This window comes from Onychomys torridus, chromosome 1 (assembly GCF_903995425.1).
Source record: "Onychomys torridus chromosome 1, mOncTor1.1, whole genome shotgun sequence".
NCBI lineage: Eukaryota > Metazoa > Chordata > Mammalia > Rodentia > Cricetidae > Onychomys > Onychomys torridus.
In genome coordinates this window covers 45,859,270-45,880,935 of record NC_050443.1, presented here as the reverse complement: position 1 = coordinate 45,880,935, position 21,666 = coordinate 45,859,270, and the positions used below count along the sequence as shown (strand labels likewise).

At 44.8% G+C, this 21,666-nt stretch overlaps 1 protein-coding gene across 5 annotated transcripts in view; it reads left to right on the top strand.

Moving 5' to 3' along the window:
* The first annotated feature begins 1,671 nt into the window (after positions 1-1,671).
* The window catches only part of Tjp1 (tight junction protein 1), a 247,469-nt gene continuing 227,474 nt past the window's right edge, over positions 1,672-21,666 (top strand). For all 5 annotated transcript variants that reach the window (XM_036184814.1, XM_036184797.1, XM_036184790.1 and 2 more), the window contains exons 1-2: positions 1,672-1,902; positions 18,715-18,847. In XM_036184814.1, the coding sequence (XP_036040707.1) occupies positions 1,730-1,902; positions 18,715-18,847 (306 nt within the window). In that variant the 5' untranslated portion in view covers positions 1,672-1,729. The remainder of the gene's footprint in view (positions 1,903-18,714; positions 18,848-21,666) is intronic.

Genomic DNA, 21,666 nt, shown 5'->3' with positions numbered 1-21,666 from the left:
GCAAGGAGGGTGATGTGGATGGAGCCAGGTGTAGTAGCATACACCTGGAATCCCATCACTTAGAGGCTGAGGCAGGAGGGCTGACAGGAGTTCATGGTCAACATGGTTCTAGGCAACAGAGTGGATCCTGCCTCAAACCAAAAACAAACAAAACAAAAAAAAAAACAAAACAACAACAACAACAAAAGCAAAAACAGAAACAGAAGAAAAGAATGTTGTTCTTGTTTGCTTCTCTTGCTGTGATAAAACACTGACCAAAAGCAACCTGGGGCAGAGAGAGTTTATTTACATTTACAACTTCACATCACAGTCCCTCACTGAGGGAAGTCAGGGCAGGAACTCAAGACCGGACCTGGAGGGAGAAACTGAGGCAGAAGCCAGGGAAGAGTACTGGCTCCTCATGGCTTGCTCAGCCTGCTTTCTTATATACCCCACGACCACCTATCCAGAGCTGGCACCATCCACAGTGCCTGGCCCTCCCATGGCAATCGCTACCCAAGAAGATGCCCAATCTGGAGGAGGCAATTCCTCAGTTGGGGTTCCCTCTTCCCAGGTGACTTTAATTTGGATTCACTTGAGAAAACCAGGCAGCATAGATGCTGTGACAAAGAGAATGAGGGCACAGGAGAGGAAACATGAGGAACAGAACCCCAAATTCCATGAAAGGACCTCTGAGATCCTGCACGGTAGCAGCACAAGTGAGAAAACATGAATAGGAATCCTAACGTGAGCATTTGCCAAAGTACAGAAAAGATACTGTGTGGGTACACAGTGCCCTTGAGGCCAGGCAAGGCTCAACTTACCCTCAACGCTGTGTCTTTTGTGTGTACATGTGTGTGTGTGTGTGTGAACCATGTGGTGGTCAGAGGAAGGTCATCTTCCTCAAATCACACTGTCCACCTTCGTTTAGACTGGTCTCTCACTGATTTGGCGAGACTGGCTGACAAGTTCATCTTTACAGGGGTGCTGGGGATGGAACTCATGATTCTGCAGCAAGCACTTGACCAACTGAGCCCCCTCGCCAGCTCCACCCACTTCTGGTGTTCTCAGGGCAACTCTGAATCCACGGAGACGATTGCAGGCATATTGCCTGCATATGTTGCTTTAAATTCTTAATATTTGCGATATTTTAAATCATAGTGTAAAATGCATCCGTTGTCTACTTCTTTCTTTTCCCTTTACATTAGTCCCACAATAAGTTTAAAGGTCATGGAAAAAACTCAACTTTTCACAATTGATTATTGAGGTACATTTGCCCGACTCCAGCATTTCCACTATCCAGAACTACCACGTGCGTGAGAATTGCACCCAGTGTATATATAACATATATGCAACGCAGCGTGTAGAAATATAAAATCGTCAATCACATCAGGGCAGAAAATAAAACACTTAGAGACAAACCACGAAGTGGTAGTCATACACAATTTTTTTTTCATGCTCTGAGATTTTTTACGGCCATAATCGACTGAAAATGAGCTGACAGCCCCTTGGGGAAACTGAGGCACGTGGGGTGCGGACCTGCGCGTTGCAAGGCTCGCTTAGCGCCGCCTCCAGGCCGCGCCCGCCGGTGCGCAGCGGTGCCGAGCTCGCGCGGGGCGGCGGAGAGCGGGCGGAGGGCGCGCACGGCGGCGGTACCGGGCCACGCACGGCGGCGCGAGCGGGCCACGCACGGCGGCCGGAGCGGGAGCCGGTGCGCGCGGCGGGGCGGCGGATGGCCCAGAGCTGATCTATGCAGCGCTTGGAGGGGCTGTGTCTGCGGCGGCGGCGGCGGCGGCGGGGCCCTGCCCGCGAGCGGAGCGGGGACAAGATGAAGTACCAGAAATACCTGACGGTGCTGCAGATGGCCATCGGCGTCACCCCGTCCAACCGCGGCAGCCTCCTGCCGCTCAAGAGGAAGCTGTGGTAAGGACTCGGGGCTGGCTGGGGCGCGCGGACAGGGGAATGGGGATACCGGAGGCGCGCGGACAGAGACAGGGGCGCCGGGGGCAGAGCCGGGGCGCGTGGACAGGGACAGGGGCGCGGGAGCAGGGCGGGGGCGCGGGGCCTGGCAGCGGTGGGGCGCGCAGAGCTGGCGGAGCAGCCATCGCCCAGCGCCCCGGCCGCGCGCCGCGCTCCTGCGGGCGGCTCCGAGAGCGCGCCGGGAGGGAGCGGCTGGGACCCCGTGCCCCGCATCCCGGCCTCGCTCGGGCTCTCCTTCCCCTAGGCGCCGGCGAGTACTGCTGGCTGGGAATTTGCACGCCGAGCTCTGCCGCAGACTGCGACCTAGCCCTGCAATCCATTGGTCCTTGTTGGTGCGTCTTCTGTTATTTCCCCCGAATGCACCTGCTGTTGGGCGCATAGTAAAAGATGAGCTGTTCCCACGCTAAGGGGAGGAAGTTGTGATGGTACCGTCGTTTTGTTGAGGACTGTCATTTTATCTGCACGATATCTGCTTCCTCCGACCTGGAAGCTGTTATCGAGGTAATTGAAAAGAACACTATTAAGTGAAAATGTCTAGGAATTATCCAGATCTGGTTCACACAGTCGTTCATCCTGTAGGTTGCATGTTGTATTAGCATCTAAATATGCTGCATGGGGTCCCATTGCCACCTGGGCATTCCGTTGGCTGGAGATATAGGCTTAAGATTCAACCACAAAAGAAACAAGAAAGGAAAGGTAGTGGGCTGGGGAGAGGATTCGGGAACCAATAATTGTGAGATTCAATGACTGTTTTAATTTGAAAATTAGTAGTCAGTGCTCAGTCTTCATTTCTATTGGCTATAGGGCAATACAAGCCTAAGAGAAACCTGAAGTGAGGCTGCTTGTGTGAAGTAGAGAAGAAACTTCTGCCATATAAAACCTGAAACAATGCTTCAGAGTCTGTAACAGTTAATCAATCGAGGAAATGTAGGTTAAAAAAAAAAAAAAAAAGCATTCCAACAGTGGTCAGTAGTGAAGGAAAGACTATCATTGTGGGTGCAGAGTTCAAATTTCCCCTGTGCCACTTACAGTGTGACCTTCAGCACGTATTGTCATGACTGTTTGTCCATGGGTAAGCCGAGACACTTGTTATCTCTCTTATGATGTTACACAGATCAGCTCTGATGTCAAATCAGCCTGTTCCTACGGCTGTGCCTGGGTGAGCAACACACACTTAGGAAATGTTAGCATCGTTCACCTTCCTCCCCCATTTGTTAAAGACACACTTACTTTGAAAAAAGGCATTTACACTTGTTAGCCAGCCAAGGACAGCTCATAGAAGGCTAGACTGGTAAGGTTGGCTACAACTGAATTAAGGTATGCCCTTGTTGGTCTGGCAGTGGTGGCACATGCCTTTAACCTCAACATTTGGAACACAGAGGCAGGTGGATCTCTCGAGTTCAAGGCCAGCCTGGTCTACAGAGCAAGTTCCAGGATGACCAGGGTTATGCAGAGAAACCCTGTCTTTAAAAAACAAACAGGGGGGAAAAAAAAAAGATGTGTCCTTGGGGAAGGGGGTGTGGCTCAGCAGTAGAGTACTTGCCTAACACATTCAACAACCTGGGCTTGAGCCCACGCACTGAAAAAGAAAACATCTGTGGAAGAAAGTTTTTAACAAATAAATGAAGAATGGGTCATTCTTAGGCAGAGCAGGGTGGTAAATGTCTATAATTCCATCACTTGGAAATCTGAGGCAGGAATATCATGAGTTCAAGGCCAACCTGAGACCCCAGTCTCAAAGACAAACAAACAACAACAACTGGCAAGATGGTCATTGGATAAAGATGCTTGGCTCCAAGAGGTCATCAGGCTTGGACACACACACACAGGAAGTCAAAACACAAATCGGTCACTCTTGGCTGTATTGATGGCATACAGGGAGAAAATATGTCAACACCGCCAGGTACTGCAGCCTGCATTTCTTCTATGCATTTAACTGATGAAGCAAACTATATATCTTGCTGATTTTTCATATAGATTCTCTGTCTCTCTACACGAATATAAATTATACAGAGGAGGATTTTTCTGTTTAATCCATTGCTAAATCCCCTACAAATGCTCTCTGGCCCCAAATAGCTTCTCAATAAATATTAGCTGAATAAATATGTGAATGCTTTGGAGCCATTCTGGGAATCAAACCTAGAATCTCACATGCTAGGCAAGATGTCTCCCACTCAGCTACATCCCCAGCCTGGTAGATGAATTCTTCATCAGGCATGGCTAGGGAGGAAGTTTCAAGAAATCATTGTCTTGATGCTTGACATGGACTCATTGAGAAGCTGCTAGGCATGGGCATGAGCATTTGATGAGATTTATGCTCTTGCATCACTTGGAGGGCTGCTTCTCAAGAAACAGAGTCTGTGATGATGGGACTCAAGGAAACAAAATCGAGGTGATTTCCAGGTGGTGGCGGCGCACGCCTTTAATCCCAGCACTCGGGAGGCAGAGACAGGCAGATCTCTGTGAGTTCTAGGCCAGCCTGGTTTACAGAGCGAGATCCAGGAAAGTGCAAAGCTACACAGAGAAACCCTGTCTCAAAATAAAAACTAAAACAAAAACAAAACGAAAAACAAAAACAAGCAAAAAAAAAAAAATCGAGGTTATTTTTGTACTCCTGCAGTTCACATTGGAGGCCAAGAGTGAATCAGGGCCAGGGATAAAAACCATCTTACTAAGAGATGGCCTACAAAAAGCTACTGCGTTTCCTATCAACTTCTCCATGTTTAAAAAAAAAAAATCAGTTTCCATTTAATGCTGGTTTTCTAGGAGTCCTCTCATTTCTACAGTGGCAAACTGAAGAACATGATATACAGAAAAAAACTCTGGCATTGGTGACACTTCTCAAAACAGGTGTATACTTCTCCTTTTTGAATCTATTTGTTTAGTGTGTGATGGGGGTGGGATGTGCGTGTGTGCACCACAGCACATGTGTATGAGTGGGTTCTCTCCTTCCACGTGTGGATCCTAGGGCTCAAACTCGGGTCCTCAGGCCTGGCAGTTCTTGAGAAGAGAACATCTTATCCAAGCAGGCCCAGATTAACTCCATAATTAATGAGTGTGTGTAAGGGACAGAAGAAGAAATGAAGGACAAGAGGCATAGGCTGTGGGAGAACAGAGTCATCTAACTTGCCCTACCCCCTTTTTAGGTCGGAGAATGTTGTGCTGCCGGATTCATGTATCCAATTTGTCCTCAGGAATTCTAGATAACATTTCCTTTGTCAGGGTCTTGTAGCAGTTGTGGGAGTGCTTTGGGGAAGGCAGTGTTAAATGTTACAGTGTTACATTGGGAGAGCACCAGTCTCAACTCCAGAGTGGTAACCTAAGGCAGATTCCAGCAGCCACAGCCAAACCTTGGAAGGCACCAGCGTTGGCCCACTTACAACATGTGAGTTTGTACTATAAAAATTTGCATACATGAAGATTTGTGCCAAGACGTTTATAAAATGTGTATGCTCCCTGCTCCCCTCCCCTCTCTTGTGTGTATCTGTGTGCATGTGTCTGAATGGTTGCGTTCTGTGTGAAAAGACCTTGTGCCTGCAAAGCTTATGTCGGCATGAAGGACAGAATGGAGTGATCTCATGCTTTGTTCACACACTTCTGTCTTTGTGGGGTGCCCTTCTGTTTTTTCTTGCTGGTTCTGCTAATGTTTTAGGGAAGGTTGTACTTGTGCACCAATGAAGGCGGAAACCTAAACCAACAGCCTCCAGTTGGAAGGACCTCTTCCCAGCTCATCCTTTCCTCTAAGATCCTAGAAACTGGAAGTGGGGATGTTTTTAGTAATCTGTTCAAAACCATTGCTGTTGTTACATTGTTGTTGTTTGGGTATAAAGTGCCGCCCCCCAACATGCACCAAAAAAAAAAAAAAAAAAAAAAAAAAAAAAATCTTTGTTGAAGGCCTGCTCAGCCCCGCTGCTGGAGCTAATGATTGACAGATGATTGGCTTGTAAGGTCTCTGATCCCATGTGTGGATTCATTGTCAGACTCATCATTTGAAGGCATTATTGGAAAGTGATGGAAACTCCCAGAGCATCGAGTGAGGCGAGCTGAAGGATGGCACTGTGGCATGTCCTTGGGGACTCCACTTTGTCCCCAGCCTCCCCGTGTCTGCCTGTTTTAGTCTGTCCTCACAATGTAGTGGGCAGCTTTATTGTCTCGAAATGTTCCTGCTCACGAGCCTAAGTATCTCTGAATCGAACAGCCCGCAGATTCCCTGCCTCTGAGATTGAGTTCTCCAGGTGTTTGTCATGGAGACTGAAAAACTGTTAGCCCTACCCTGGACAGAAACATGTTTGTATGGCTAGCTGGCTTTCTTTGGGGACCATCCTTGGTCGCCACACTATTTCCTAGGACGCTGAGAACAGACTGCTGTCCTTTGATTGACAGCTCTGGAGGTCAGGAGTCCCAAGGCAAGGTGTGCGTGTCCTGGACGGCTCTGGAGTGGACCCTTCCTTGTCTTTCCTGTTTCTGGTGGCCTAGGTGTTCTCAATGGCCATGTCACTCTTGTCTCTGGGTCTCTTTGCACATGGCCTTCGCGTCTGTGTCCCTCATCTCCTTGTCTGTCCCTTACAGATATTCATCACTGGATTCAGGGCCCACCTGGGTAATCCAGGATGCTCTCATTTCAAGAATTTCAACTTGATTACATTTGCAGACACTGTTTTTTCCTAAAGAAGATGAAATTCTTCCACAGGCCCAAATAACAATGAACCTGATCTTCTTTTATGTGAAATGTAACAAATGTTTTCATAATAATTTTGTATTTGACTGTCTTGGAGTTTGCACACCAACTGCCTTCAGGAGCATTTGCACTGGCCTTAGGGAGGGGCCTAGCCAGTTCACTTCCTGCAGTCTTCTAAGAATGTCTGCTGCCCATTCACTTCCACAGTTGCTGGAAGTTACATAGTCTCAATACGCTCATTCCGGCAGCCTCCTGGTAATGGAAGAAAGGAAGAGCTGCTGTTTAAGTCACTTCTCCAGACGCAGTGGAAATGCTTCCCAAGCCTCCTGTCATTTCACTTAAGCACCTCTGTGAGGTAGGTACCGTATTTTCCCATTTTACAAACAAGTCATTCACTTGCCTAGACACCGGTGTCACGGTGGTTATCCGGGTTCAAGAGACAATTGAGCAGGAAGAATACATTGTCGGAAGGAGAGAATGGCTGAGAATACAAAGGAACCAGGAAGTACCTTGTAGAACATTCTTTTTCCAGGGATGGTTCATGGTGCACCCTTGGGTCAGCAAGGTCTTCCTGCAGGAACGTGCAGGGCTCAAAAATGCAATTTTCTTTTCATAGTTTTTGTTTTGTTTTTGATATTATAATAGAATTACATGATTTCTCCCTTCCCTTTCCTCCCTCCAAACCCTCCCAATATGCCCCTGCCCATTCTCCTCCACACTGATGGCCTCCTTTTTTCCACTAATTGCTATTGAGTGCATAGATGTAAATACATACATATTCCTAAATATAGCTTCTTCAGTCTGAACAATGTTACGTGTATGTGTGTTTTCAGGACTGACCATTTGGCATTGGATGAACAATGGTTGTGCTCTTCCCTGAGGAAGACCATGTCTTCCGCCCCCAGCTTTCTTCAGTTGCTCATGGTTCTTTGTGTAGGATTGAAGCCTTGAGGGCTTCTCCCCTGTCAGAGTTGGCATGTCCATTGGCGTCATCTTTGTCCAGCTCACATTTGGCCAGTCATGTTGGTGAGACTTCATGGGCATACCTTCTGATAGTTCAGTCTCAAAAGCAAACTCCCTAATCCTCTGACTCTTTCTGCCCCCACCCCCAGCTTTCACAATGTTCCCCAAGCCTCAAGTGCAAAAGTATTTTGTAGCTGTCTCCATTGGGGCTGGGCTCTACAATCTGCGTTTTGATTGGTTGTGGTTTTCTATAGTGGTATCTGTCTACTGAAAGGAGAAGTGTCCTTGATGGGGGGGGGGTGAAGACTATACTTATCTGTGGTATAAAGACAAATGTTTATAGATTATTACTAGGGATTGTGCTGCTTTAGTAAATGAGTGATTATAAATTCTCTTCCAGTAACCATGACTTCACTGTGTAGTTAGCTAGTTTCCAGTACAGGCATTACTTCTCTGCTGTTGAATAGGTCTCAGGTCCAACTAACAAGATGTTGGTTACCACCAAGGAATGCATGCTGCTGTTGCGCCCTTAGGGCTCTTGTACTATGCTGGTCATTGATGTGGTTCGTAGGCATCCTAGCTGGGTAGGGCTCTTGGCTTTCTCCCTCCTTTGCAAGCTTGCATGGTATCTTCTAGTAACATGAAAGCTAGTCCTCAGGGAGGGGCTGTTCAGGACAGTTCCAGCTCAGGGGTCTCTGGGTCCTGACTGAAGTGCACTGTGTCTGCAGCGATAGGGACTTTCACACAGTTTTTAAATGAGCAAATTACAGACAGTCATACATACTGCCCTTTTCACAAATGTAATGAATGGCTAGTTACTATTAATCTACTACATGAATTACTGTTGGACTGATAACTATAAACTACAAAGAAAGTATACTATCTTTAAAAAGATTTTAATGACAGTGTGTGTGTGTGTGTGTGCGCGCGCGCACACACAGAAGTCAGAGTACAGCTTGCAGGAGACAGTTCTTTCTCTGCACCAGGGTCCCCGGGATTGAACCTTGGTATGTCTAGTGGGCTTTCCTGGTTAAGCCATCTCCCCAGTCCTTGACTATCTTTAGTGAACTCTCCTAGTAAGGATTCATGTCCTTTAAAAAGCTGCCCTGTTGTTCTCAGCCAGCCTTCTGTTCCCACACCTTTGTTATGAATTCCCCCTTAGTGCAAACAATACTATACTGTCTCATGGGGGTCCCCTTTGTCCTCATGGCCAGTTGGCCACCAATTCTCAAGGACAAAGAGCAAAAGCGATGACAGAGAGCTTTATATGGCCTGTGAGCACATGGAGACAGCTCTCCAGGAGAGAGCTTCAGTGAGACAGCTCAGCTTTATTCCAGAGTATATTCCAGGGAATATATAGGATTGGGAATGGCAGCCCGGGAAATTACCTAATTTACATTAAACAGCACGGTCCTATCATAATGCTCCTCGTGCAATATATAATTACCATATGGGCAACAGGGGGAAAGCTGCAGGGGACTGTGTCCAGGGTCACACTAGAAGTCAGGCATCCATCTGGGCCTAGAAACAGTCTCCAAATAAGGTTAGGTAGAGAACAGGGTGCCTTCCACCAGGGGGGAGTGTCCATGTTGCGGAGAGCTGCCAGGCCATGGTAGACTGCTACCTCTGACCAGCAGGGCCTCCCAGCAATCTCATTCATTAGCTTTGCCTCGAGTTGATTATGGCTGTCTGTTGCTAATATTTTCAAATTAATGTCTTGAACTTTTAAATTTATTTATTTTATTTTTTATGTGTTAGTATTTTGTCTGCATGTCTGTATGTATACTGTATGTGCATGTGGTATCTGGAGAGGTCAGAGAGTTTGGGATTCTCTGGAACTGGAGTTATGAATGGTTGTGAACCACCACGTAGATGCTGGGAACCAAACCCAGAGCCTCTGCAAGGGCAGCAAATGTTCTTCACTATGGAGACATCTCTTCCACACCTAAATTAATATCTTATAGAGGGATGAGTGATTAACTTTGTGGATAGTTTTCTCCTTATCTGCTTCATTTTTACCATCTTATTTGTTTATTTGGCCCAATTCTTTGTTGTTACTAAGTCCTTTTTGGGAATTGGAAAGGGATGAGGCAGGAGAGCTTGAGTTGTTTGTACTACGTGGGGTGTGGTCAGAAATGGCAGTGAGCAGAGCTCCTCATTGGCACTCATGCTGAAGGAAGGCCAGAGACTCCTGGACACATTTGGCCTCCAGGATGGGGAGTAGAAAGACATTCCAGCTGAGGGAAGGGTCTGGGAGGAACAGTAAACAGTGTCAAGGAGGTGTGTCGCATTGCTGTGCCTTTTGGAAGAGTGAAATGTGAGTTTCCTGGGGGCCTTACAGAGCTTCACTGGCCCACGTCAGAAGTTTAGCAGACTGGATTTGGACAGCAGCCAACAGAGAGCCTGGGGTTTGTGACTTCAGGTGTGACATGATTGATAGGACCAGGTTGGTGTTTACTTTTCCCTGATGGCCTCAGCCAGGAGATCACACACAAGGAACTAGAAGGAGATGGTAAACAGTTTACTGGGCTGGTGATAATGTCTGGGCCAGAGCCAGCTAGTCCCCAAATGAGGGCCTCTCTAGGAAGCTGACTGCATTGTGCTGCAAGCTCCTCAGCAGCTGAGATAGTGGAGTCTGCAGCATAGATCACAGCCTCCCCTAACAAGCAGCTAGTACAGCCAGTGGAGCCCGGAGCCCGGAGCCAGGAGCCAGGAAGAGGGCCACATTTGGAAACAAGAAGTCAAAGGGGAAGATCCTGGAGTTCTGCCTTGTAGGCACATTGGCTATGCCCAAGACGAAAATAGGGTTGCATAAGAAAATTAGAGGAGGGTGAAGAGAGAGACTCCACCCCAACCCCACTCCCACACTCACTAAACTCTCTCACTCTGAAGTCTAGGCTGGCCTGGAACTCACTATGTAGACTCAAAGTCATAGCAATCCCCCTTGATCAGTCTTCCATGCACCAAACCCCGAAGGAAACTGAGATTTGGAGGGATTTAAACTGTTGCCCAAAGTCACACAGCTACTCCAGAACTCACGTCAAGGATGGGACCCTGGTGCCATTCTGTCCTCACTTTCTCCCATCTCTATGGACAGCCAGCTCAGCTGTCCCACCGTGGTTGAGTCTGGTATAGTTCTCTTACTGAGACAACACTCTTACTTTTGTAACTAATGGAATTTAAAATTTGGGGAAGAACAACTTTCTTGTAAATTAATTATTAATTTCTCCTTAATTTAAGGTAAGTTCTATAAGGTGCTTAGGCCTACATTCCCAACTGTGCTTCCTTGTCAACAAAAACTGTTTCTCTAGTGTTTCTGGAACTGTCATCAGAGTCTGAGTTTCTCAGTTGACCTCCATAACATCAGGGTTGGAAAAGGGATACCTTAGGAAGGGAGGGAGGAAGGAGGGGAGAAGAGAGGAGGGAGGGAGAAGGAGGTATGGTGGAGGGGAGATTGATTTCAAGAGTGTCAAATGAGATTGTTTGGTTTTTTTGTACTTACTCAAGAAATTATAGGCATCCTCAATATTATTGTGAGTGTCCAACAGAAAACTGACCACATACACAGCACTCTGCAGGACCCACATTGATGCCCAAAAGATGAGATGGAAGAGAGAAGCAGCATTTCACCTGTGCTGTGTGTCCACAATCACTTCCCCTTCCCCTGAGCTAACATCTGTTATTACCTGGGTCGGCATGCATTCTTATTCCCCACCAAAGAGAGGGGGTTTACACTAAGCCTTCTGCCCTTCAGCCTCTGGTGTCTAATCCTCAGAGACCTGGTCAGAGCTCTTAAGTTAATGGTACTCCTGAGCAGAAGCCTGGTTAAACTCAGACAAAATGCCATGTTCTCCGGCGAGGTGGGTCCTGAGCTGATGACCATCAGATACACACCAGTCCCATTCATCTGATTATTAAATATTTGTGTTATGACCCTGGTGGGCCTGAGGGGGTAGTTCCTGTCCTCTGATTATATTTATGATTTTTTTGTTTTGCCTCATCATTGAACTTCATATTTCACTGAACCATCTCTGATAAGCATTGTATACCCTAGCCACTTGTAATTAGGATACAAATGTCATGTCAAGCTTTAAGTGTTAGGCTTATAGTTTTCGGAAAGAGAAAATTGTATGGCTTTCTAAGTGAGATGTCAGAAAACCTTGTGAAAAATCTTAAATTTCTTCACCCAAAAAAGCTGGTGTTATATTTACATTAATTTTCTAAAATACAGTCAAACCATGTAACTAGCAGACAAGAAATAAAAAGAAAAGCTAGGTTGTGGTTTTTTAAATTATTTTCTTATTTGACTAAAGTTCTTTTTAAATTGAAGCTAAATTTATTTTTAATTGGGATATAAAATTAAAATTGTACATATTTATGGAGTTTCATCAGATGCTTAGTACACATATATATTATTAAACTGTTAAATCTATATACACACATCTCCCCCCAAATTTGTCATTTCTCTATGATAGAAACATTGACTATCCTAGCCAGTCAGTGGTGGCCCAACACTCAGGAGGCAGAGGCAGATGGAACTCTGTGAGTTCAAGGCCAGCCTGGTCTATTGAGCAAGTTCTAAGACAGCCAGAGCTACACAGAGAAACCCTGTCTCAAAAACACAACAAGAAAACAAAACCACCACAACAACAAACATTCAGTATCCTTTCTTCTAGTTCTTTTGAAATATAAAGCACATTGTTTTCCTTGGTAGGGCATCTTAAATGTTTCCCCCTCCTAATTTCTTTCCACCAGAATAATCTTAAGTGGCCTCAGCTACAAAGGCACATAAAACAAGCATACATGTAATATTTCAATGGTAGTTGTACTTGCTGACTTTGTGTCAATTTGACATAAGCTAGAGTCACCAGGAAGGAAGCAACCTCAGTTGAGGAAATGCTCCCATGAGATCCAGCTGTGAGGCATTTTCTTTAGTGATCAGTGGGGGAGGGGCCAGACCATTGTGGGTGGTGCCGCCCCTGGGCTGGTGGTCCTGGGTTTTATCAAAAAACAGGCTGAGCAAGTCATAAGAAGCAAGCCAGTAAGCAGCTCCCCTCCATGGCCTCTGCCTCAGCTCCTGCCTCTGGGATCCTGCCCTGTTTGAGTTCCTGTCCTGACTTCCTTCAGTGATGAACAGCAGTGCTGAAGTGTAAGTGGAAAAAAACCTGCTTTTTGTCCGTGGTGTTTGGTTGCAGCAATATAAAGCCTAAGACAATAATAAATCATGTAAAAATTATTTTAAAACAATTACTTAGTATACATATAATCTTGTTATTCACTAGACTGAAGCCAGTTTACATACTAGTAAGAGGGATATGCTTGTTTATTTTATCAGTCTTGTCTGAAAATTCATACTGCATGACACAGCACCTTCACCATGTTTCAGAGCTGTCAGCATCTTGATTTGATAATAAGGCATCAATTCTGAGAGTATTACTTTGTATAAATATGGAATATAAAATGATGTTTAGGGCCGTTTCAGAAATTGTTGCAAATTCTGTCTTAATCCTAAGCCAAAATTCATTCAAGTCAGCAACTTAAAGAGCAACATTTATTTGTTTGTTTGTTTGTTTGTTTTGAGACAGGATCTCTCTATATAGCCCTGGTTGTCCTGGAACTCACTATATAGCCCAGGCTGGCCTAGAACTCAACTCACCGAGATCTGCCTGCCTCTGCCTCCCGAGTGCTGAGATTAAAGGCATATGCCATCATACCTGCTCATACAGTAAGTTTTAAAACCAAACATTCTAACACCATACAATCCAAAGATATGCTAACTTGATATTTACACGTTAGAGATGGACAGTAAGAAAATACTGTCTTTGATTTCTGCAATGAAGACGTTTCTGTAATGAAAACATATCTAGTAAAATGTGCAATGAATAGTGTGTCCTGAACCTGAGCTGGTGTGCCAGCAGCGCACTAGCACACAACAGTGTTCCTTTACATTGTGGCATGGTTGTCAAAGCATGTAGCTGTGTGTTCAGAAACAACACTGTAGCGAAGTCACAATACAATGCAGGCGAGTACTGCCTGGGACATTACATTTTGAATTAAGTTTGGACTCTTGCCTGAACAGAAACTCTTTATGTTGTCAAATTTTCCATGACCCTCACATTCAGTTATATGACATCATGTGGATTTTGATGTACAATTTAAGGAGCTGTGATCTGTAGTCACCCACTGCATGCAACTGGCCATTCTTTAAACTAGAATATTTTCTCATTTGCTGTTGAGTTGTTGGGGTTCCTCATCTCCCTTCTGTAGGCTGCCCCTTCGCTGTTGGCTGTTTCCTTTCCTGTACACAAGTTGTTTAGTTTGATGTAATCCCATTTGCTTATTTTTGTTTGTTTGTTTTGTTTCCTGTGCTTTGAGGCCTTGTCCAAGAAAGTCCTTGCCCATCCCAGTGTCCTGAAATGTTTCCCTGTGAATAAAGATCCTCATTGTCCTGGGAAGGACTTTGACTGCAGAGAAGACAATGGAGCTGTACGTGTGCTTCTCTACATGTAGAGAATCCTGAACATGACATCATCGAATTTGTTCTTTGGGAACTGAACTGGACTTACTGGGAATTCAGCAAAAATTGAAACGTTGTATTAAAACCAAATTAATGACAATCTGAGTAAACAGTAAAGAATACCCTCCATGAATAGTGTTTCTGAGAATTCTGACAAGCTCAGAAAATGGAGGAGCTGAACCAGGAAGAAAGGCTTGTAGAACCACTGTCCAGGGCACAGCTGGGGTATCTGACTTCAGGGGGGACCCAGTGGCAGAGTGGTAGGAGATCTGGAGCACTTTGGAGTTAGTTTACGTGATGTCCTGAGCGTGGCTCTTCACCCTTTCTGTCTGTGACAGTAGCTGATAGAGGTGCTGCTTTCTTACTTCCTAAAGCAGCCTGTGGGTGCCGGGCCAGAGAAATGTGGCTCCCTCCGAGGGATCTACCAAGTCTCTTGACTCAGAATGTTTCCCCAGACCTTCCGGCAGCACATCTGTGTCATTGTCAGAGTCACTGACAGCAGGCACAGTGAATACTGTAGCGGACAAGTATGCCCCAGTACAAACAGAAGTAACCTAGGTCTCCCAGGATTATCAAGTCCTTGAGGAAAGAGAAGAACATTGGATGGATGGTGATTTGGAGAAAGTGCAAAAAAGGCATTGCGATAATTAGGTCTAGATACTTTCAAAGTTTAAAACTTGCTCATCTAGCGCACGCCTTTAATCCCAGTACTTGGAAGGAAGAGGCAGGCAGATCTCTGTGGGTTCAAGACAAGCCTGGTCCACAAAGGGAGTTCCAACACAGCCAGGGCTGTTACACAGGGAAACCCTGTCTCAAAAACAGACAGACAGACAGATAGACAGACAGACAAATAAAAACTTGCTCATTAATAGAAAAGAGAATGGCCAAACAAATTGGCAACAGATACTGGAGGAGTGAGCAAAAGAGACGGGAGGAAGGATAGAGCGGTTAGGAAACCTGCCAGCTTCTCTGAGTGGGTAGAGCTCGGGGTGTGGAAGCACCAAGAAAGGAGCAAGGAGGTGGAGAAGGGAGCAAGGAGGTGGAGAAGGGAGCGAGGAGGTGGAGAAGGGAGCGAGGAGGTGGAGAAGGGAGTGAGGAGGTGGAAGGCCTCTTGTTGCAGAGGAGGGTGTGAACCTGCGGTTGGTAGAAGAGGTGAGTTTAACTATTTACAGTCGGCCCTTAAAACACTGGGCTCCATATTCACAGGCTCTACCTCTGTGGGCAAACATAGGCCAATACTTTCTTTGTAATTATTCCCCAGAGAGCACAGTATTACTATTCCTTGCACGACATTTGCATTGTATCAGTATTATAAGTAATCTAGAATAACTTCAAATACATGGACAGTGCACATAAATTGTGTGCAAATATTTCACTATTTTTCCATAAGGGAATTGAGTGTCTGCAGAGTTTATTGTCTACAGGGAATCCAGCTCCCTGCATATGCATATGTATGCTCATGCATGTGTGTTTGCAGTGAACTAGCTAATGTTAAGAGTCGCCTGTAGGTGGAGTTTTTCCATCTAGACTGCTGATCAGCTCTATCTTGCCACCTGCTTCCCAAATAACCACACAGACTTATTATTAATTATAAATGCTTGACCAATAGCTTAGGCCTGTCTCCAACCAGCTCTTACAATTTAAATTAACCCATTTCTATTAATCTTTGTGCTGCCCCAGGCTCATTTACCTCATCTGTGGACTTCCCGTGTTCCTTCTTCTGCATCTGGCTCTCTACTCCCCCGACTCCACCCTCCTTATTCCCAGCATTCTCTCTGCCCCTAAAATCCTGCCTACCTATTGGCCAATCAGCTTTTTATTAACAGTGAGAGCAACACATCTTCACAGTGTACAGGAGGATTATTCCACAGCATTCACCCCAATATAACTTTAAACTCTTACTACTTGGAAATAGAATCAAGTCCCAAGGAGGTGGGGTCAGAGGAAACCTAATGATATTAATAGAGCAAATAAATAAATAAATAAATAAATAAATAAGAAAATATTTTCATGAAAACCCATAAGACAAGATGTCAGGAATGCACCTCAATAGATCAGTACCCACAGTAAGTTCTGATGGACTCATATCATCTCCGAAGACATGTTCTCTCTGATTGGGTAAAAGAGAAATACTGTACTTCCTACCAGGAGTTACAGATACAACATAAGAGAAAAGACTTGGGAAGACTGAAAATATATGCACACAAAAGAGATAAACTAGAAAAAGGTAAAGATTAACACATGGGTGGGGGAAATTTTCATAAACATTAAAGAAAAGTTGTCACTGGCTTAGAGACTTTATGTAGATCAAATCCCTAAGATCTGAGTCACAGACAGTAAGGCAATAAAAGTACTTGAAATATGTAAAGCAAAAGCTAGTAGTTACATAAAGATCAATTGCAAAGGCTGTATTCATGCTGGGAAACTTTGCAACAGTCCTTTTGGCAAAAGTCAGTAGTTCAGCAATACAAAATCACCAGGAACATAGAGAGATTGGGCTTTGAGCCAGTGAAGTAATAGAGTGGCTGTACGGGCAACTCAGGTTCTCAGTGGGCACTGTCCTGCAGCACGGATGGACGTGCCCATTCGGAAGGTATGGTAGCTGTGCTTAACATTTAGAGAACTCCCATCCTGCACCTGCATTCCACTCCTAGGAGTCTTTCTTCAGTAAAGACTGCATATGCAAATGCGAAAGAGGGTCATTGACTTATGGTTTGATAGGAAGCATTTGGAAACTGAATTCCCATCAACAGGGGAGTGGTTTAATAAAAAATGTTAATCCATAGATGAAATACTATTTAGTTGTTAAGATGAGAGAAATAGTTTTGTATGGGTTATTATGGGAATAGTTTCAAGGTCTGTTAAATGAAAAAATATAGTACAGAGAAATACAATTTGGTCACCTTATTAATAAATTTTAAAAAGAAATAACAAAAGCAGGGTGGTGGTGCACGCCTTTAATCCCAGCACTCAGGAGGCAGAGGCAGACGGATCTCTGAGTTTGAAGCCAGCCTGGTCTACAGAGTGAGTTCCAGGACAGCCAGGGCTGTTAACACAGAGAAACCCTGTCTTGAAAAACAGGGATAGGGAAAGAAGAGGAGGAAGAGGAGGAGGAGGAGGAGGAGGAGGAGGAGGAGGAGGAGGAGGAGGAGGAGAAAGGAAAGGAAAAAGGAAAGGAAAGAGAACACACAAAACCAGTAACATGCACGCTTGCTTGGGAGGTTGTGTGAAGAACTAGTGATCGTGGTTTAGAAGAGGGATGGGGGTTTGAGATAAGGGGAGAAGGACAGCTCCACTTTGCATTTTCACACAGTTCTGTGCTCTTCAAATATCTAAATAGGTGCATTCCCTTCATTGTAAAGTACAGGTGTCCTTAGACTGCCTTACAATAATCACTGTCTTACTAATAAAGAAAGCGGATGTATTTTGCTAGTAGCATCACACAGAGTGGTGCATGCCTGTGACACCAGCCCTGGGGGAAGACACTCAGGCAGGAGAAGCTGACTTCTCAGCCAGCCTAAGCTATGGAGCAAATTAATACTATTTAAATATTGGCTAACGCTCCAGCCTGTGTGTCTTTCTAAAAAGTGATGTATGGAGGACATGCCCTTTCAGTCAGCATGAAGTATGTCACAAAGGTTAGTATGTGAGTTTGGGTTGGTATTACAGTAGGAGATGGCAGCATAAAATAAGGAAAACAAGGCAGGTGGTGGTGGTGGTGGTGGTGCACACCTTTAATCCCAGCACTTGGGAGGCAGAGTCAAGTGGATCTCTGAGCTCGAGGCCAGCCTGGTCTACAAAGTAAGATCCAGGACAGCTAGGGATACGCAGAGAAACCCTGTCTCGGAAAAAAAAAAAAAAAAAAGGAAAGAAAGAAAGGAAACTGGCTTCCACAACTCAGCCCTTTTGCTGTATCTGGCTTATTGTCTCTGTCCAGCACCAGGGGGGCCCTGTCCCCACAGGTTGGGCACCTTCTCTAGGCAGGTTGCTCCTGCTGCTCCCAACAGCGACTCAGAAACAGTGTCTGGCAGTCCTGCGTCTTCACATAGGAGCACAGGTCTCAGGGTGCATTCTATGGACGCTTAGGTTTTTTGTTTGGGGGGTTTTTTGTTGTTGGTTTTTTAATCTCTGTTTTTCTGACCCCATGATCATACTGAATTCAGTATTGACTCTTGTGTTTAAACATTTAAGGTATGTTTAAGTAAGTCTTGTCCATGCCTAACAAAAGCCTGCCAAGCATTGTCTGTGATGGCTGACTTGTCTCATGTGTGCCAGGCACTGGAGTAAGTGCTCCATAAATCACTTCCTGGAGGGAAGCAGATGCCTGCGTGTTCCCCAGGACACATCAGCCTGCTCTGGACTGTTTCCTTGATGGTTGGGGAGCTGGCTTTTCTTGAATCCTAATTCTGAAATATTTGAACGCTGTCAAGAAAATTTCTCAACTAGTCAGCTGCCAAGAAAAGGTTCCGAAATAGTATTTGATAGAATGTGCGTCTTGAGGAGGGGGGGAAGTGTCTGGCGTTTCCATAACAACCTGTGAGTAGAAATGTGCTCACCTGTAAACCTGTCTCCTTAAGCATCCCCCCATTTCTTGCAGGGTAACTCCATCCTCTGAAAACCCTAATGGTGCTACTTCTGGTGTGAGCCAGGGGAAACCTTCCCTACGACGAATTAAAGGAAGACTACATCGTAGCAAGAGCCTGGACAGCATCGATTTCTGTGAACTCACTGTAAGTGGACTGCATGTACTTTTATTTTTCAAGAAATATGGAAATTTTATTGTTGTATTTTTATAAAGCTGCAACAAGCTTGTTCTGTGGTGGTCTACTCTTAAAATGGTATATCTAACAGGTTACCAATGAGAATGCTTTCCTAGCTAGTGTGTGCCTGATACCTTTATAATAAATGGTTCGTAATGAAGATCCCACTGCAAAGACAAAAGTCCTGCTGAATGCTCAAAAAAAAAAAATAAAAAATAAAAAAAAAAGGAATTGAGGGGTTGGGAAGATGGCTCAGTGGTTAATGTGCCTGCCACACTAGCCTGAAGACCATGATTCAGATCCCTGGAACCCATGTAAATTCTGGGTCATCTCAGCCTCAGAAGAGTCAGACCAGGGACCCCCCACAACCCCCACAGCAAGCTGGCTGGCATGACCAGCCATATCAGTGGGTTCTGGGGCTGATTTAGAGACTGCCTCACTGAATGAGGTGGAAGAGTAATGGAGGGTGACCCCTGATGTCAACATTGGGCCCCACATGTGCAGGCCTACCCACACACAAGTGTGCTCATACAGATGCAGAATAGACATACACATGCACGCACATCACACACATGGAAAGAGGGAAAAGTAAGTGCAATAGACTATTGATGTAAATTTCTGTGACAGTCACAAGTTTGTGTTTGGTTGAATCGCAACGTCCACCTCTGATTAACTCCAGACACCTGATTTCCTGATAGAGACAGACATGACTCTCAGTTCACTTAATGGTGGTGTTTTCTGTTTTAAAGGTTTAAAACATTGATAGTCATATTTCTTTCCAGACACATGACAGATTTTCACCTGATAAATTCCATGTGGTTTTGGAGGAACACTGGCATTTTTAAGCTCTGTTCAACTTAAAGAGATGCTGTAACACTGTAAAGGAAACCCTAGAATAGTCTCTGTCAGGGGACTCATTGGCAGACTCTTGGATATTTAGGACTGTAATAGAGGTCCCATCTCTTCCTTTTGGGTTCTGATTGGAAAAATTCCCAATCATAAAAAGACCACTGACTGTTGTTCCATAAAGTCTATTAAAATGACATTAGAGTTTAGCCTGTGACTGGCATTGATGGAAACAGAGGCTCAGTAAACGTGAATGCTGCATTTATTTTCCACTTTCAGAATTTGGTTAGTTTTGGGGCTGGAGAGATGGCTCAGCGGTTAAGAGCACTGGTTGCTTGTCCAGAGGTCCTGAATTCAATTCCCAGCAACCACATAGTAGCTCACAACCATGTATAGTGGGATATGATGCCCTCTTCTGGCATGAAGTCGTACATGTAGATAGAGCACTCATTACGTAAAACAAATCTTTAAAAAAACAATGTTTAGTTTTAGTAATTATTTTTAGTATAATATTGTTTCATTATTTTACTTAAAATTGCTCATGAACACTTTTTATGACATAAGACATTATAAGGTGAAATGTGGCTGGTAAGGAAACATTCATGAATAACTGGGAAATACCACCTGAGTTCTAACAGAGAGGGTGATTATAGAAAATGTAAATGTGCTTTAACATGAATTGCTTTGCTCTCAGGAGGGAAACAGTGACTACACTGAGGAACATTTGAATTACTTGCTGGCGTTTATGGGTAGAAATTGAGATGGTGCTGGCTCTTTCCTGTGGTGTTCAGCATCATTGCTGCCGATATGTGATCTGTTAGCTGGTGCATTTAGCACGGGGGTAAACTATGCTTCCTTGCTAAGGCAATTGTTCTGGTTGGGGGAGAGGTGGGTCTTTCTTAAAAGGTGACGGTGTCGGGAAGGAGGATTTCTCACGCTGTTCATCACTTCCCTGACATGCTCGGGATCCCGTGTGGGTTGGATTGGGAATAGTTTTTGGATCTTGGCATATTTACATAACCATAATGAGATATCCTGGGAATTGGCCCCAAGTTTAAATACATCCACCATTCACTTATGCTTCACAAACATTTTTATGCAGAGTTTGAAGGTGATTATATTTTAATATTGTAGTGAAATTGTATTCTGGTTATAACTTGTCCTCTGAGGTCAAATTTGAGATTTACTCCTGAGAACAGCATTCTCAATCTGTGGGTTGTGACCCCTTTGGCAAACCTCTGTCTTGCAGAATATTTACATTATGATTCATAACAGTAGCAAAATTGCAGTTATGAAGTAGCAACCAAAAAATATGGTGGGGGGGTCACCCCAACATGAGGAACTGTATAAAGGGTCACGTTCGGAAGGTTGAGAACCACACCTTAGGACATTATGGCAGTGCTCATAAAGTCTTGGGTTTTCGTGTTAGGGCTGTTTTCCCAGAGAGAGATGCATATTTGAATGATCTGGAAAGCTGAGCTCAAATATAGTTACCTTTTTCCTGTAATTATTAATGATGTTTTAAGTCGCTGATTTGTTCCTTGCCTTCTGAGCCAGACTTAATCTAGCCGATGGTCAAGAAAGGAAGAAAATAGCACCACCCCAGAGTAGTTGCCCTCTGCAGGTTAATTTCCTTCTTTTGGAAAATGGTTGCTGTGTGATTTCACATGAGAAGGGAAAGGGCAGAGCCTCCTGGAAGGGCAGGCATGTAACACTGGTGTCACAAGACCAGGGAGGGCTGTCTTGTGAACGGCAGTGTGTGTGTGGGGTTGCGGGGCAGGTGCTTGGCTTTCTGCTTCCAACGTGGCACTGAAGAATGGTGGACTTTGGCTCAGGGGGTTCCGTCTCTTTTTCCTTCATGAGAATGTAGTAATAAAGTCTTGTGAGTGTGATAAATTGGAGTCTTTACAATTTGAATTTATTTTCTTTCTTTTCATATTCAT